The sequence below is a fragment of the Nicrophorus vespilloides genome, unplaced genomic scaffold (genome assembly GCF_001412225.1).
Source record: "Nicrophorus vespilloides isolate i.1.1-1 unplaced genomic scaffold, Nicve_v1.0, whole genome shotgun sequence".
Classification (NCBI taxonomy): Eukaryota; Metazoa; Arthropoda; class Insecta; order Coleoptera; family Silphidae; genus Nicrophorus; species Nicrophorus vespilloides.
The window spans coordinates 83,985-99,367 of NW_017097793.1; the positions used below are offsets into that span (position 1 = coordinate 83,985).

At 28.1% G+C, this 15,383-nt stretch overlaps 3 protein-coding genes across 3 annotated transcripts; all 3 read left to right on the plus strand.

The window, feature by feature from the left end:
* The first annotated feature begins 4,065 nt into the window (after window positions 1-4,065).
* On the plus strand, window positions 4,066-6,073 carry LOC108560991. Its single transcript, XM_017918732.1, has 4 exons — window positions 4,066-4,078; window positions 5,306-5,532; window positions 5,621-5,903; window positions 6,045-6,073. Exons 1-4 carry the CDS (start codon window positions 4,066-4,068, stop codon window positions 6,071-6,073), a joined length of 552 nt encoding a protein of 183 aa, XP_017774221.1.
* Window positions 6,074-6,663: 590 nt separating this feature from the next.
* LOC108560992 (venom serine protease-like) lies at window positions 6,664-7,367 on the plus strand. The gene has a single exon (XM_017918733.1). It carries the CDS (start codon window positions 6,664-6,666, stop codon window positions 7,294-7,296), a length of 633 nt encoding a protein of 210 aa, XP_017774222.1. The 3' UTR covers window positions 7,297-7,367.
* A 2,583-nt stretch (window positions 7,368-9,950) lies between these two features.
* On the plus strand, window positions 9,951-14,054 carry LOC108560997 (venom serine protease 34-like). The gene is made up of 8 exons (XM_017918739.1): window positions 9,951-10,060; window positions 11,025-11,254; window positions 11,315-11,441; window positions 11,669-11,778; window positions 11,833-12,031; window positions 13,327-13,533; window positions 13,600-13,908; window positions 13,973-14,054. Exons 1-8 carry the CDS (start codon window positions 10,048-10,050, stop codon window positions 13,993-13,995), a joined length of 1,218 nt encoding a protein of 405 aa, XP_017774228.1. The 5' UTR covers window positions 9,951-10,047; the 3' UTR covers window positions 13,996-14,054.
* Window positions 14,055-15,383: the final 1,329 nt, after the last annotated feature.

Below are 15,383 nucleotides of genomic sequence, written 5' to 3' on the forward strand. Positions count from 1 at the left end.
ATTTGATATAGAAATACTTAAATTAATCTTTATTGCTTTATTTATATCCATTTCATTATGAATCATAAAATAAATGCACTTAAAATTGTTTTCGATCTGCATTCACGATTCATATAAATTGATATTATTTTTTTTAAATTATTTTTTGCTTCAATATATTTTTTGCATAACCCAAGATAAGTGAAACATCTTTTTGATCATAATTCGTTCTTAAAGATTGTTCGAAAACTGAAATCATTTTCCGCAAATAATGTAAAATTTTGATAAATCGTGAAGTAAGCCCAAATGATTTTTACAGTAAAAAATTGAGAAACGAAATTTCAATGTATTTGTTATTTCTTAATATTAAAATTAATTGTTTTTATTAAGCCTTTAATAAACGTGTTTAATTAGAATTTTGTACAAAACTATATTTTATTTATAAATGCCATAATTAAAAAAAGACCTTATAAATAAAATATAGTTTTGTACAAAATTTCAATTACCTGTAATTTCGGTATTCATATTGGCTGGTAAAACTATTTAAACAATGAATGCCCTAGTTCTAATACATACAATATTTTAACTACTTTTCAATACACCAATATCTCGCTTTACGGTGTAATACGTGCCATAATTCTGCAATAAAATTTCTTATGGTATTTGATAAACCTATGGTAACAAAATTGATTAAATCAAGGAACCATATATTTTCATTATTTAATAATATGTAAACATAATTACTATGAAAATATAAATATATGAGAATATTATTAAATAACTTTACTTCTAATATAAACAGTATAATGGTTTAATAATAAATTGTTACTTTCGATTAAAAACAGGGATCGAAGTTGAAAAAAGGTTTGGAATCCCTGTGTTAAACCAATCCTTATTTTTTTTTTATTGTTAATCGTAAGTAATCTTCAGCTGGGTGAAAAGATTGCGGTCAATAACCATTTGTATGTTGTTGTGCAATAAAAAAACTGAGCTATTTTTATTTTATATTCAAGAATCAAAGCATTCTAAAACAAAGGTTAATTGTCGCAAATTACGTTAAACATTAATTGTAAATTGTATAAATAAACATGGACCAATTATTTTTGCAAAAGTATTATTGTCATAAATACATTTGCTTATGACACATTTAAAAAAGTTGTTATAAACTATATTAAATATAAATAAAATTGAATGAAAACGAAGGAATGTAAAATTAATTATTATTTAAATTACCATTGCTATCGACATAAAAATATAAATGTTACGTATTTTAATCAAAATCTTAAGTTACAGCTTAATACACATATAAATATTTATATAATGAAAATTTGCATTGAATTATATGTAAAATAAAAATATATAGTTTATCTTCAATATGTCACAGTTGACGGGAAAAGATACACAACATTACGAAAATAAATGTATTATTCAAAAAATATATATATCTAAATTGAATAATTTAAAGAATTGCGTATCCACAAATACGGAGAAATAAAAAATATTCAATAAAAACAATACTTGGTTTTTAAAATTCAAAAAATTACCATGTCTGATTTGCAACATTTATCAGTACAAAATTAACATTTTGTAACATTTAAAAAATCTACATAATTACTAATGATACTACATTACATCACTTACAAAAAAAACATCTAAATTAATTAAACGATACAAAATTCTTAAGAAAAATTACAAGAATCTGTAAGAAAAGTAATAACAAATATATAAACAGTAAGTTCTCGTTGAATGGCATTCAGTCTAGCGCTAAACGAAAGAGCTTTAAACTAAATCACATTAACATATAGTAAATAGATAAATTTAAAAGTATTTCATGCTTCGAGTTTATGGGTCTTACTGTACAATAAAACCATTATATTTACCACATTTTAAATTTGATATGATATAAAATAATATAATCAATCACAAAACATATACTTTTTAAACAAATACTTGTGGAAATTTTCCTAAAAAAAAACCTACTTTAATACAAAATATAATTAAAATATCGAAAATATAAATTTATTATTATTTTAAAATCTATATGAAAGGTCATGTGTATTATATTTTTTATTCTATGAGGAGTTATATTAATATGTTTTTTGAAGAAAATATTTAATACCTAGAGCAGCGGTCGGGGAACTTTTTTAACCATTACCCCAAAATATTATTGCATAAGTCGACCTCCCCCCCATTCTGAATAGAAAAGAATCAATGTAAATTTTAAATAAACATTATTTATTGAATTAATTTGCATTTACATATTTATAAAAAAGAGTTACATGAAAATAGTAACAAATAGTTATAGACAAATAAAATAAAATTCTTAAATTGGAACAAACAAAAATTAATTGAAAACTTTCCTCCTTCAGGTTTGGGAAAAATGATGTTGCTTCATGTTTGATATAATTACTTTAAAATTGGGACTTTTTGTTGTAAGATCAATTTAAATACAGTCTTCGGCGTTTAATAGACTTCTGTTTTTCGTTTTTATGTTCATTAGAGTGGAAAAGCCTTGTTCACAAAGGTAGGTTGTTGCAAATGGCAGCAATTTTTTTACCGCCTCCTCATGTGCAATTTTGAAAGCCTTTGCAGCCTTTGACAACTAAAAAGACGACAGATTTGCTCTGGTCTCAAAATGAATACGTGCTTCAGTATTGGATGGAAGTTCAAGAATTGCCTCTGCCAAACCTGGAGGTTCTTCTGGTATGTTAGTAATTTCACATTTAAAAGGATCTACAACCCAATTCACAGTTTGTATATCAAGATCTGAAAAGTAGTCAGAGAAGTCAGAGTTTGGTAAGATGAAATTAGAAAAATTTCCCTATTACCCAAAAAATTTTCATTTTTACCCCATTTTGGGTAATTTACCCTGGTTCCCCGACCGCTGACCTAGAGATTTAACTACCGGTAACGATTAACCGGATTCCCGAAATTATCTAAATAATTTTGATTGTTGTCTGCGTAAAAAGCTACTTTAAGCAGAGAATTGAAATCGGAATATGCAGCAACGCACCAACTTTTTGCATGAATTTGCTAGAATTTATAAATAAAGAAGATTATTATAATTTATTTCAATTAAATAAATCTGCCATTACTAAAATGAATATGTTTCTCATACAACGACCAAATATGAAACGTGATGGGCGCGAAACTGAAGAGCTAAATGTCTGAAAAGAATCGTCTGAAGTTGTTGAAGATTATCTGATTAGATAAAGCAATTCAACATAATTTCGCCTATTCTCTAATTCGTGATCCCCAAAATGTCCTCGCAAAGGAAGTTCTTGTTTTGTCAAAAAACTGATAGCGTTTAATAATTTAATGCAGTAACTTCCTTGTTGTGCATTCTAATATTTTCTTTAAATTTTGGACGGACCGCTACTGCTGGGAATCTTCATTGATCCAAAACTTAATTACCATTCCAAACACTTCAAATTCTAAATAAAATCGAGATCCCAAATAGTCCACTTCTTAACCCTACCTAGAATCTTCTGTATTTCATAATAAAAATTGACAGATACCTTTATTATAATAATAATAATCTTTATTGTAACAGTCAAAAACAAAATTAAACATTTTCATTCCCAACAATAATAATAGTAAAACAAAAGATTTAACTGTTACAAAGGGCTATTGACCATAGGTCTTTATGCCCATTTATATTATATTTATATATAATATAATATATATATTTTTTTTGACGTATTTTATGTTACATATATTTCTGAACATAAAATTATAATAATTAATGGAAATGTATATTTTATCTACATAGTCAACAATATTTAATGATAAATTATAAAGAAAAAATCGTAAGTAAAAATTATACAAATAATTACATATTTCGAAAATGATTAACGTTTGTTTGTTCCTTTTTTTATTCATTTGAATAAATAAACTTTTAATTTCCCATTTGCGGTTAACTGTACACGATTAAATCGCGAAAAGCGACATGTCCTGCTTTAGTGTAACTTTAATGAAGTGAAGAGATAACAACGCGTATATAAGTATGCGAAATTGTAACACATTGGAAGTAACTTTATTGTTTAGCTAAAGAATGCAAAACTATATAAAAATATATCAACAAAAATGTCTTACAAAGGTAATAATTTTATAATAAATAACTTATCTATACAATTTCATATTATTAGAAAAAATGCAGTGTATTGAATTTTTACATGTTCATTTTTTGTAATTAACTAATGTTACCCTTACTAATATTATGAATTTATATATTATTAAACATCTTTGTTGATCACAATTATGACCAAAGTATTATTTACAGAACTCTTTCCGTACACAAATAAAATATTTTTTAGAATTTAGGATTTTGACTAGAAATTTGTTGTTAATCATAAAATAAAGTTATTTTACCATTTCTTTTTCTAATTAATACTGGTACGTACGTACGTACTGGTATTACCTGTCATGTATTTAACTTTAAAAAATCTAACATCGTTTTCTCGTATTATGTAGATAGTAATTAATAAATTAGTCATATTCCTTAGATATGCCAAATAAAAAAACTTATTTTATTATAATATCAAATATAATATAACAATATTAAATAATCAATGAATTTTAAAATATGAATGAACAATGTTAAAATGTTTTAAATTTCTTTTCAAAATTATCATTGGTGACCTCGAAACACCATGAATCCAATTACAGTTTTAACGTTTATGTAACTGCTTTTACTAGTGAATAATTATGGAAGAAAGGTAATTAGATAATGTTTACATTTTTTTTTTAATTTTATCCATATTTCTATGTTTGATAAAATAAAGTAAACATTCACCTATTTTTTTTTAATTATCATTATAATTGACTTTTAAAATTATAATTACAATATACATATATAGTAAATTATAATTGATTACCAAATAAAATAAATTGCATTTAATAAATGAAATGTTAAAGGTAAAATAATTTTATTTGCTAATACACTTAATTATATTATTATTTACACAGTGAATAATTCTTAATTAAATAATGGTTTTGTTGATAATTATAGTTAATGTATATAAATTTTATTAGTTTTATTAGAATAATTCATATTTATTAATTAATTATTATAGTGTTAAGTTACTTATAAAATTTTATATATTTTTAATTATTATTAGAATTTTGTAAAGTTTCTGAAAACATATATTTATTATTGAATATTTCAGTAGGCGCAATAAACATTATAATTTTTCATAATTCATCAGTGTAAACAATAAAATTTTCTAAATTTGTAGAAAAAATATAGTGTATTCAGTGGATTTTAATTATACACACTCTTTTATAAACGAATGTAATTATAAATTTAAATATTCTTTAATTCAAGGAATTATAGCAATATTGGCCACAATAGCAAACTTTTTGGTTCCATGTTGCTACTCTGTTAACCGACATTGCGATTATTACCAATACATAAAGCTCAATCAACAATTTATCATTCACAATGCAGAATATCCAAGATACTACGGTTCAAAAGTGAACTGCAGATGGATTGCAGAAGGACCTCCGGGCACGCAAATTCAATTGAACTGTAAGGACGTGCGAATTCCAGAGGTCAGTACATTCTTATTTTTTTTATTAAAGTATAACTAATTGTATATTTAAATGTAACAATTTAAGTATAAATAATTGTAACATTCAGTCCAGAGAATGCGCTTACGATCATTTGGCTATCGATCAATCCAGAGACACTTCCTTGAAAGACCCACCAACTTATTGCGGGTCTGGTTCACTTTACATAACTTCCGATGATAACGTCTTTACAGTTGGTATGAAAATTGTATATATTGAATATATAATATCAAGTATGTACAATTTCAGGGTTACGATCTGCCAGATTTACCAGAGGTGGAAGATTTTATTGCACCCTGACTGCAGTAGAATCAACGAAACCTCCACTTTGCGATTGTGGTTACAGACAAGAAGTAAATTTATTAAATTCTGTTCAAATTAATTATTTGTCAACTCTATTTTGTTCTATTTTTTAAACTCTAATGGATTCCATTTGAATAATAATATATTTTATTAGAGTTTTCAACTATATTTGATTCTATGTATATGTTTAGAGGCGAATCGTGGGTGGCGTGGAAACTGAAGTGAATGAATTTCCTTACATGAGCGGAATAGCGGATTTGGATAATAGGCATATTCGATGCGGATCCACGATTATATCGGATAGATACGCTTTGTCAGCAACGCATTGCTTTGTTGGCAAAAAAATATATGAGCTTGCTTTACTTGTTGGAGACCATAATTATGTTGAAAGTATGTATTTTAAATCTTAAGTTAGTTTAAAATAGTTTTTCTGTTCATGAAACCAATATAAATAATAATATTTATTGCCGTCACTGATGATATAAACATGAAATTTGTTGTTAAAAAAATCAATTCAATTGAGAGGTGACATTGTACGTTAAAGTTTGAAGGGATCTGCAAAATAAAGATAAGACAAATCGAGCCGGGGTTCTTGCGGCTCTATAACAATTAATCTAAACTGACAGAAACAATTGCATACCCTGCACCAACTGACATAAATTTATGTAACTATATCTAGTTAAGTATTGTTAGTGAAATTATGTTCTAATATATCAGAGTATAACTAATTAGAAGAACGCAAACGGAATTGTTCCTTGGATTAAATATCGCATTGTATCTTCAATATATTAATTATTATTTAATTTAGATATGGAAACAAATTATGCTGCATTATACAACATAAAGCAGATAATAACCAATGATCAATATGACGCCCATTTGACCTTATATGATGTATCCCTCGTGAAAACAACTAAACAGATCATCTTTAACATTGCCGTTGGTCCAGTATGTTTACCATTCAGGTATTCTCAAAACGATTTCGCTGGACAATTAGTGACGATTCTAGGTAATTTCCTTAAATATACTCAAATGTTTGGACGGCTAATTGCACGTGTTTCAGGATGGGGAACCACCGAGTTTTCAGGGCCGGTCTCTGAACATCTTCGTAAAACCAACGTCACGGTGTATTCAAATTTTGAGTGTCAACCACAAATATCAAGTAAACTTCTGTCCAATCAACTGTGCACGAGCAGCATAAAAACGGATTCATGCCAATACGATTCTGGTGGACCTGTGATATTTGCTGATAGCCTAACGAGACGTGATTTCCTGATTGGTTCCATTTCCAGTGGTCGTGGCTGCGCCGGTGGCATTCCATCAATTAATTCCAGAATCACGAGTTTTCTGCAATGGATTGTAGATGTGACACCTGGTAAATACAAAGACTGTTATGCACTAAGCGATACTTGTCATTACTTGGCAACTTGTATAAAAATTTAACACTGCAACTTATACTAAATTGACTTTATCAAAAACAAATATATTGGTGTAATATTAAATCAGAGAGTCAAACCGATATTAAAGTAAATGTTTATCGTCCCAAATTCGGTTTCGGTTCTTCTAAAAATTTCGGTTCAGTTTCAATTGGTTCCGGTTCATGTCTGAAATTAAACCGTAATGAACCGTAATTAAAATTTCCGGTTTCGGTTTTACAATTGAACAATTTTCGTAAAAATTTCTGATAATGTCGGTTAATTTCCGCTAATTATGGTTCGGTTCGACTCTCTGTATTAAATATTGATTGACAAGTAAAAATTCGCATGTGGAGCAGTAAATTGTAACTACTAACGGCAATTTTAATTTTCAGATGCGACTTATTGCTACAAATAATAATTTTCTATTATCTATTAATTATGTAATTAAATTAATAATAAACGCTACCGACTAAGCCACCAAATGTATAAAACTTACTTTACTTAACAATGCTGCATAAATAAATATTCAATTTGTCAAAAAAAGAGTACATAATAACCCAAAATATTTAATACCTATAAAATACAATAAATAATTTGCAGAACAATATTTCTATTTGCACTCATTTGCCTTAGATATGAGGAAATTTAAAATACAACAAAAACCAAACTTAAAGACAAAATATTATTAGTGCCTTAATATTAAATTATACAAATTATATTTTATAACAATCTATGTCAGCGGTTTCCAACCTTTATGCTACTACGCCTCCCCGAATATTTTTTTCCGCGCCTCCCTTACCTTTAATAGATTAAATAATATAGACACGTTTTATTTATTTGAAGATATAATGGTATAAAAATTAATTTATTAAAAATTTTTGGCGCCTCCCCCGGGAGTTTGAAAACAGCTGATCTATGCAATGCATGGAAATACATCGACAAAATGTGATGTTTAAGAGTGATGTACAATATCTTGAATTTTATTCTATGTATTAATCTATAGTTTTTATTACTATTTTTGTAGAATTCTTAATTATTGATATTCCATGTATATCTTTTATAATATTTTAATCATTGCAATTTGATCATTTCAGCAATGAAATAAATACAAAATTTCCTTTTATGGTCATGAAAACAGTAATGTAGAATAGTGATTCTCAAATATTTGAGAAGTCGCAGAAAAATTGATGTCATCAATTTTCTACACATATCTATTCTTCGAGGGGTTCTTTAAAATGTTTAAGAAAGGGAATGCGGACCAAAAAGTTTGAGAAACACTGATGTAAAACATAATTCTGATGTAAAATCTGCATGATTACATTTCTGAGTAGCAATAAATGTATATATGATATTTAAGTTATCGCAGTTATAAATGGATAATCTGTAAATTTGTATAATAGTATTGAACGTTTTGATCTATTTTTGTTTTTATTACCTATTGTGTTTTTCCAATTCCTAATCAACTTATAGTTAATCTTATTAAAAATATTGAGATGTAATTATTAAAGCTAAAAGTTTCAAGGTATTATCATATTATACAAACCACAACATTTTTTTTTAATAAAATCATTAACAAAAACATATACAGTGGAACTTCGCTTAACGAGCACCTTCATAACGAGCATTTGGCTTAACGAGCAAAATGAATTGTAAGAAAAATGGCTCGCTTAACGAGCGACGTATTTCACTATACGAGTAAAAATCTGGAAATTTTGGAACGTTTGGACGTTTTTCGACGTCCATGTTACCAGAACGGAAGCGTTGGAACAAACGCTGTACTGTTGAATTCGATACTGTATTAGGTCCATAAACAACACATTTTTTTGGCCGCATGCTCTGCTTTTCCCCTTGATCGTAGTGTTACTAAAGAATATATTGAATTTTCTCTTTTTTTACCTCCATTATCTAATACACAACTGAATACACTAAACACAAAGCTGTCAAATAACTTTTTTTAAAACGTTTTGTCGCCTTTAAGTCGCAGTATAGAATGATAAGAAGCAACATATACCTCCTGAGATACATGTATCGACAAACGCTCAGATCTTTTTACTTCACTTATTACAAATGTTTTTATTTGGTAATGCAAGCTCTGAACATTTATTTTTTATTAAATGTTCATGTTTAACTATTTGCTTAAACATAAGCTTTTATTGAATACAGTCATGATTATTATATAATATTTCTATTGTATTTAATTATTATATTGTAGCTACAGTAATTATTCTAATTCTTGTTTAAAATATAACATTTATTGTTTTGTAGTATGGAAAAAAAATAATTTAACTTCGCATAGAATCTTCTATTATTATAAATCTAGTCACATATTTTCAAACGTATGAAAATGTTAGTATATTTTGGATACAAATTTGACCAAAACTCAAAATTTTAAATTACATGTCCCAATCTATAAATATGTTAAATACATAACTTTAGACGTGATTGTTTCAAGTCTTTTCAAATTAGAATCTATATCCATAAAATAATGACCAAAAGTTTTATTTTGACAACAAAAAGCCACTATTGTCGTGTCGATATTGTGAAATAAATGGAAAACAAAAAACATAATTAAGTATTGTTATTGCTACTGTGTGTGCGTTTTTTGTCAAGTAAATGTAACATATCTGAATAGATAAGGCTCCACACGGTATATATATAAGTAAATGAGAATATTTCTACTTACTACTTTTAATGTGCGGATAGGAAACGTTTGTGCAATACGTAAATTGAAAACTTCAACAAAAATTGTTTTCAGTGCAAACTCACCCCATTGAAGATGGCATCAATAGGTAACATAATTTAAATTACATTTTTATTGTTTATTATTTATTTATTCATTTTTATTATTTGTATTATCCAAAAGGACTCATAACCGTCTTTTTGCTGATTTCTGTTTTTCTGCCGAGTACAAAATAAATATTTCGATTTTCTTTATTTTTGAGTACAATTATATCAAAAAGCACAAAAAAACATCGAAATATTTTTATATAAACTAATGAGAACATAAGCAATATTTCGAATATACCGGTCTATTTAAAAGCAAAAAATTAAAAACCGATCATTTATGTAAAATGAAAAATAATTTTGTGTAGTAAATTTCAGAATTTATTTTTATTCTGCTCAAATAAAGTTTGAATTAGGAATATGAGAGATATTGCAGTATAATACCGAAAATTACGACGAATTAAATATTAGCAAAAGTATCAACATTTTTCTTAATCATATTTAGTATGTAATATTATTCCACCTGGTCGTAAAAAAGTTTTACCTTAATTTTCGTAAACTCCTACTTAAAATGCTCTTAGAACGATGTGCTTTTGTATTGATAAGAGAGCTACTACAAGAATGACTTTCACGGAGAATTGAAACAAATATTTTACAATTATTTAAACAATACCAATGTTAAAATTTCCGTTCATTTAATTTACATAAAACCGTTTTTATTGTTAGTAACATTTTCTATTATCATATTTATATCATCATAAAAAAATATAATAATAATTGAAATCTCAAAACCATAAATATATGTCTAAAAAAATAACAAAGATAAAAACTTTTATCTATAGGATAAACAATAAAATATAATTAGAAAGTATTCCATAGTGTAATCATTATAATTAGTGGCCTTTCTCATTATTGTTTTGTAGTTAAAAGTCTAATAATTACCACTGAAATGTAATGTAATTATGTCAGATAATACGGCAACGAAAACATCATTAACTGTAACTATATGCATTTTCACTGTTGTCACAGGTGCGATATTAGCATTTATAACGATAATTGGAAACGTCCTTTTCCCAATTTGCGGAGCCGTCGATCCGGACTGCGATTATTACCAATACATAAAAGTGAATCAACAATTTTACATCTACAACTCTGAGTATCCTAATTACTATGGTAGAAATGTTAACTGCAGATGGATAGCAGAAGGAGAGCCTGGAACACAAATTGAGTTGAGCTGCTCCGATGTGCAGATACCTCCGGTGGGACTTTTATTTTTATTTTTCAATTGTGATTTAAAACCATATTATTAAATCTTTCAGTCCCAAAATTGCATTGAGGATCATCTGGCAATCGATCTAAATGGAGATACGTCGCTTAGCAATGCTCCAACATATTGTGGAACTGGCACACTTCACATGATTTCCGAAGAAAACGTTTTAACAGTTGGTAAGTTTTTTAAAACAAAAAGTACTACTTATAGTACAGGGTGGGCCAACTTGGACTTACTGATGTAAAATAGATACAATTTTTAAAATTGTAAAATTTTACTTGATTCTTTTTAGATGAAACTATAGTTTGTTTTTAATATTAATATTTTTAGAATTATTGAAAAATGTATTCTGAAGCACTTGAATTAGTAGTAGTATTAGTGTATTATGATATACTTTTTTCAGGTTTACGTTCGACTTCATTCACTCGAGGCGGCAGGTTTTATTGCGCGGTGACAGCAATCCCATCTACTAAACCTCCACCACCTAAATGCGATTGTGGATACAGACAAGAAGTAAGAAAACAATTATTTGGTTATTAGTTATTAGATTATTCTTGACTTTACTAGAGACGAATCGTGGGTGGTGTCGAAACCGGTGTTAATGAATTCCCCTATATGAGTGGTATAGTCGATATGGAAAACAGAATTATTCGATGTGGTTCAAGTATTATATCCAAAAGGTACGCTATAAGTGCGGCTCATTGCTTCAATGGAAAAAATACTTCGAATTTAGCTTTGGTTGTTGGTGAACACGATGTATCTACTGGTACGTATTAATTTCACTTTTCAATTTAATATAGTTAAATTATCATCAAACTTTATTCTACCATCATTTCAACAAAATTGTGACAAGTTATACATCGTAAACCTATTTTTATTTTGCAGCTTTGTGACAGTTTTTAATTGATAGTTGTGTAATGTTGACCGTCTAATTTCATTAATTACTAAATTTTAATAAAATGTTGTTAGATTTATATAATGAAGCATTTACACTCAATATAGGACATAAATATCTGTCAGACAAAGCAAAAAAAAATCAATCACAGCTAATTCACTTTGAGGATCTTAAAACTTCATAAGAATAAACACAAAATTGTTGAAAAATAATGTTATTTATTTATGAGGAGATATTTATGTACTTAGCAGAGACTCGGAACGAAACTTTAATTACGGTTAATTTCGGTTATTTTTTTTTTTCATTAAATTAATTCATAATCGCTTTCTTTCATGTATGCTCTTTGATGGTATTGTGCCGGTGCTAATGTTTTGGTTTATTTATGTAGTCGGTCTATTTTTAAGTATATAAACAAACAATTTATAAGAGACATCCATGAAGTCTCTTTGAATACTCTGAATTACTTTTTAAAATAAACATATAAATACATAATAAAAAAAAACATCAAGACCGAATTCCGTGGGAACGCTTAAATATCAATATAAATAAAGCCCTACTCCCGTTTTCATTACGCCGAATATGAAGAACTCCAAAAACAAAGATCTCTCTAACAACCACCGGCTAAAAACAGAAAATTTGAAACATTACAAAGTACATGTGTTGAACTAGCCACTAAATAAGATCTATGTCTTATGTATTTTCAATTTTATAATTAAAATAGTAAGAAGGGAATTTGTTAAATAATATTATACCAAAATTTGATTTTCAATTTTATTTCGATTTTAAATTTTAACTTAAACTAATTTGAATTATTTTTTTTTTCGATTTTAAATTTTAATTTCTACCGGAACCGAACCGAAACTGAACCGAAGTTTTAGACGAACCGAAACCGAATCTGGAACGATAAACATTTATTTGGAACTTAACCATAAACCGAAACGAAATTCATTTCGGTTCTACTCTCCGGTCTTCTTAGTGTATACTTTATAAAATTTGAACTTTTGGAAAAATGTTGCTGTTAAACAATTTTCAAAATATTATTTTAGAATTATCTGAAATCAATTGTACAGAATATAAACTGTTTTTATAATACATATTGATTATATGTATACATTAAAAACAAACAATAAATATAACAATTAACACTTTGTTCTGATTTGAAACAGGAACAGAAACATCTTACTCAAGAATATACCTCTTAAGCAATATCATAGTTAACACGAATTACAATGAAAGCGCGGATTACACAATGTACGATGTAGCGTTGGTCAAAACGCAACAAGACATCGTCTTTAGTATCGCCGTTGGACCGGTCTGTTTACCATTCAAGTTCTACTATCAGAGCTTTGCAGGAGACGTTGCTACCATTCTAGGTAAGCTAAATGTAGACCAATTCTCTGAATCTCGTTTTATAATATCGTCTTTTGTTTATTCTCCAGGGTGGGGAACTACAGAGTTCTCTGGACCAGTTTCTGATGTTTTGCTCAAAGCCAACGTCACTGTTTACTCGAATACAGACTGCAGACACAGCATAATAGATCTTTTGCCCAATCAAATGTGTACATCAACATATAAAACTGACGCCTGCCAATATGACTCTGGTGGTCCGGTGATTTTCGCAGATCCCAACACGAGACGCGACTTCTTGGTGGGAACAATATCTTTCGGTAAAGGATGTGCTAGCGATTTCCCCTCTGTAAACTCGAGAATTACTAGTTTCTTGGATTGGATTAAGGACCAGACTCCTGGTAATTTTATTAAATTATTAAAAAAGTAGAATTATATTCATTTTGTTTTTATTTTTTGTTGCAGATGCTGATTACTGCTACAAATAAATGTGTATTATATTATTATAAAATATAATCCAATAAAGTGTACAATAATTAACTGTTTATCATGGTTACTTAATAAAACTTTAAATTGATTGAGTCGAAAACCATCGACGAGCTGTCCTAATTCAAAGCATCATCACCGTACACTGCGCAAATATCGCGAACAGCTTTGGAGGTTTTGCCTACTTGACATTCTATTTTGAGGGCGTGTATTCAATCAGATAATGATTGTAACGTAAAAGCAAATATCTTGTAGAGCAGAAAATTTTCTTCTGAATGACGTAGCGCACTTTTACATAACAAAAAACCGGACATTAGTTAACATAAGTACCCAATAGATGTCACATCTGGTAGCAAAAGCTAGTCCTGACATGGCTAACCCGCGGTCCAATTGAAGTTTTCTGCTTTCTATATTATGCATTTGGGACTAAGTTTCATCGCGAATCGTTCTTTTCAAAATTAAATAGTAGTAATACCGAAATGCAAAGAAATCAACACATGTTTTCCATGCAAGATAAAATAGTGGCGATATAAATGTTACTTCGTAAATGAATTTGAACAATAAGATCGAATGTTTTTGAAATCATTCTCAAATGATTGCAGATAATTGTGAATTCGATAAAGAACATACAATTTATTTAATCTCCAAAAATTAATTGAAAAATTTGACAAATATTTTCTAAATAATTAACTTGATAGCAGAAAATTGCGAATTTTCTCATCCACAATGATTTTAAAAGTGTACTTTATGTTTATTTTTCAAGAATACGTCTGAAGCTAATTCCAACAATTCCAAACTTCTGGCATGGATGTGATATTAATGTTAAACGGTCTTATCCATTGAATATGTTTGTTAATCAGTTTAGAAATTTCGTGCATTCAAAGGACGACCTTTAATATAGTTAATAATTTTCACGCATTTCGCAATAAAAGGCGACACTCGATACGAAGATTCTAGGATATTTTTATTGTCACCTCCTGCGAAAACTCGTTTTACTTTTCGAGCCTGTTTAAATCCTCAAGTTTGTTTAAAAACAATTAGTTTATCTTTGTTCTTTGTATTATGATTTGTCACAAAATGGCAATTTAAATTGGATGGGTTCCTGTTTTCATTTGTAAGATTTTCAGAACAAATGACGTAAAGTGGAATAAGTTCTTTTTCATCTCCAGTCGATGAGAATCTAAATATTACTATATTCTTTATCGTACAAAATTCTATGCATTTGTTTACATGAAAAAGATGATCGATTACGATTGTACGTGTAATGATCATTAAGTTTTTATAATAAGGACTTGCATTCGGAGTAAATGTATTGGAGTATCGATGGGAATGTTTAAGCTTGGTCCCATTTGTTTATATTAAAGTGTATTGAACTGGGATCACGTTATAT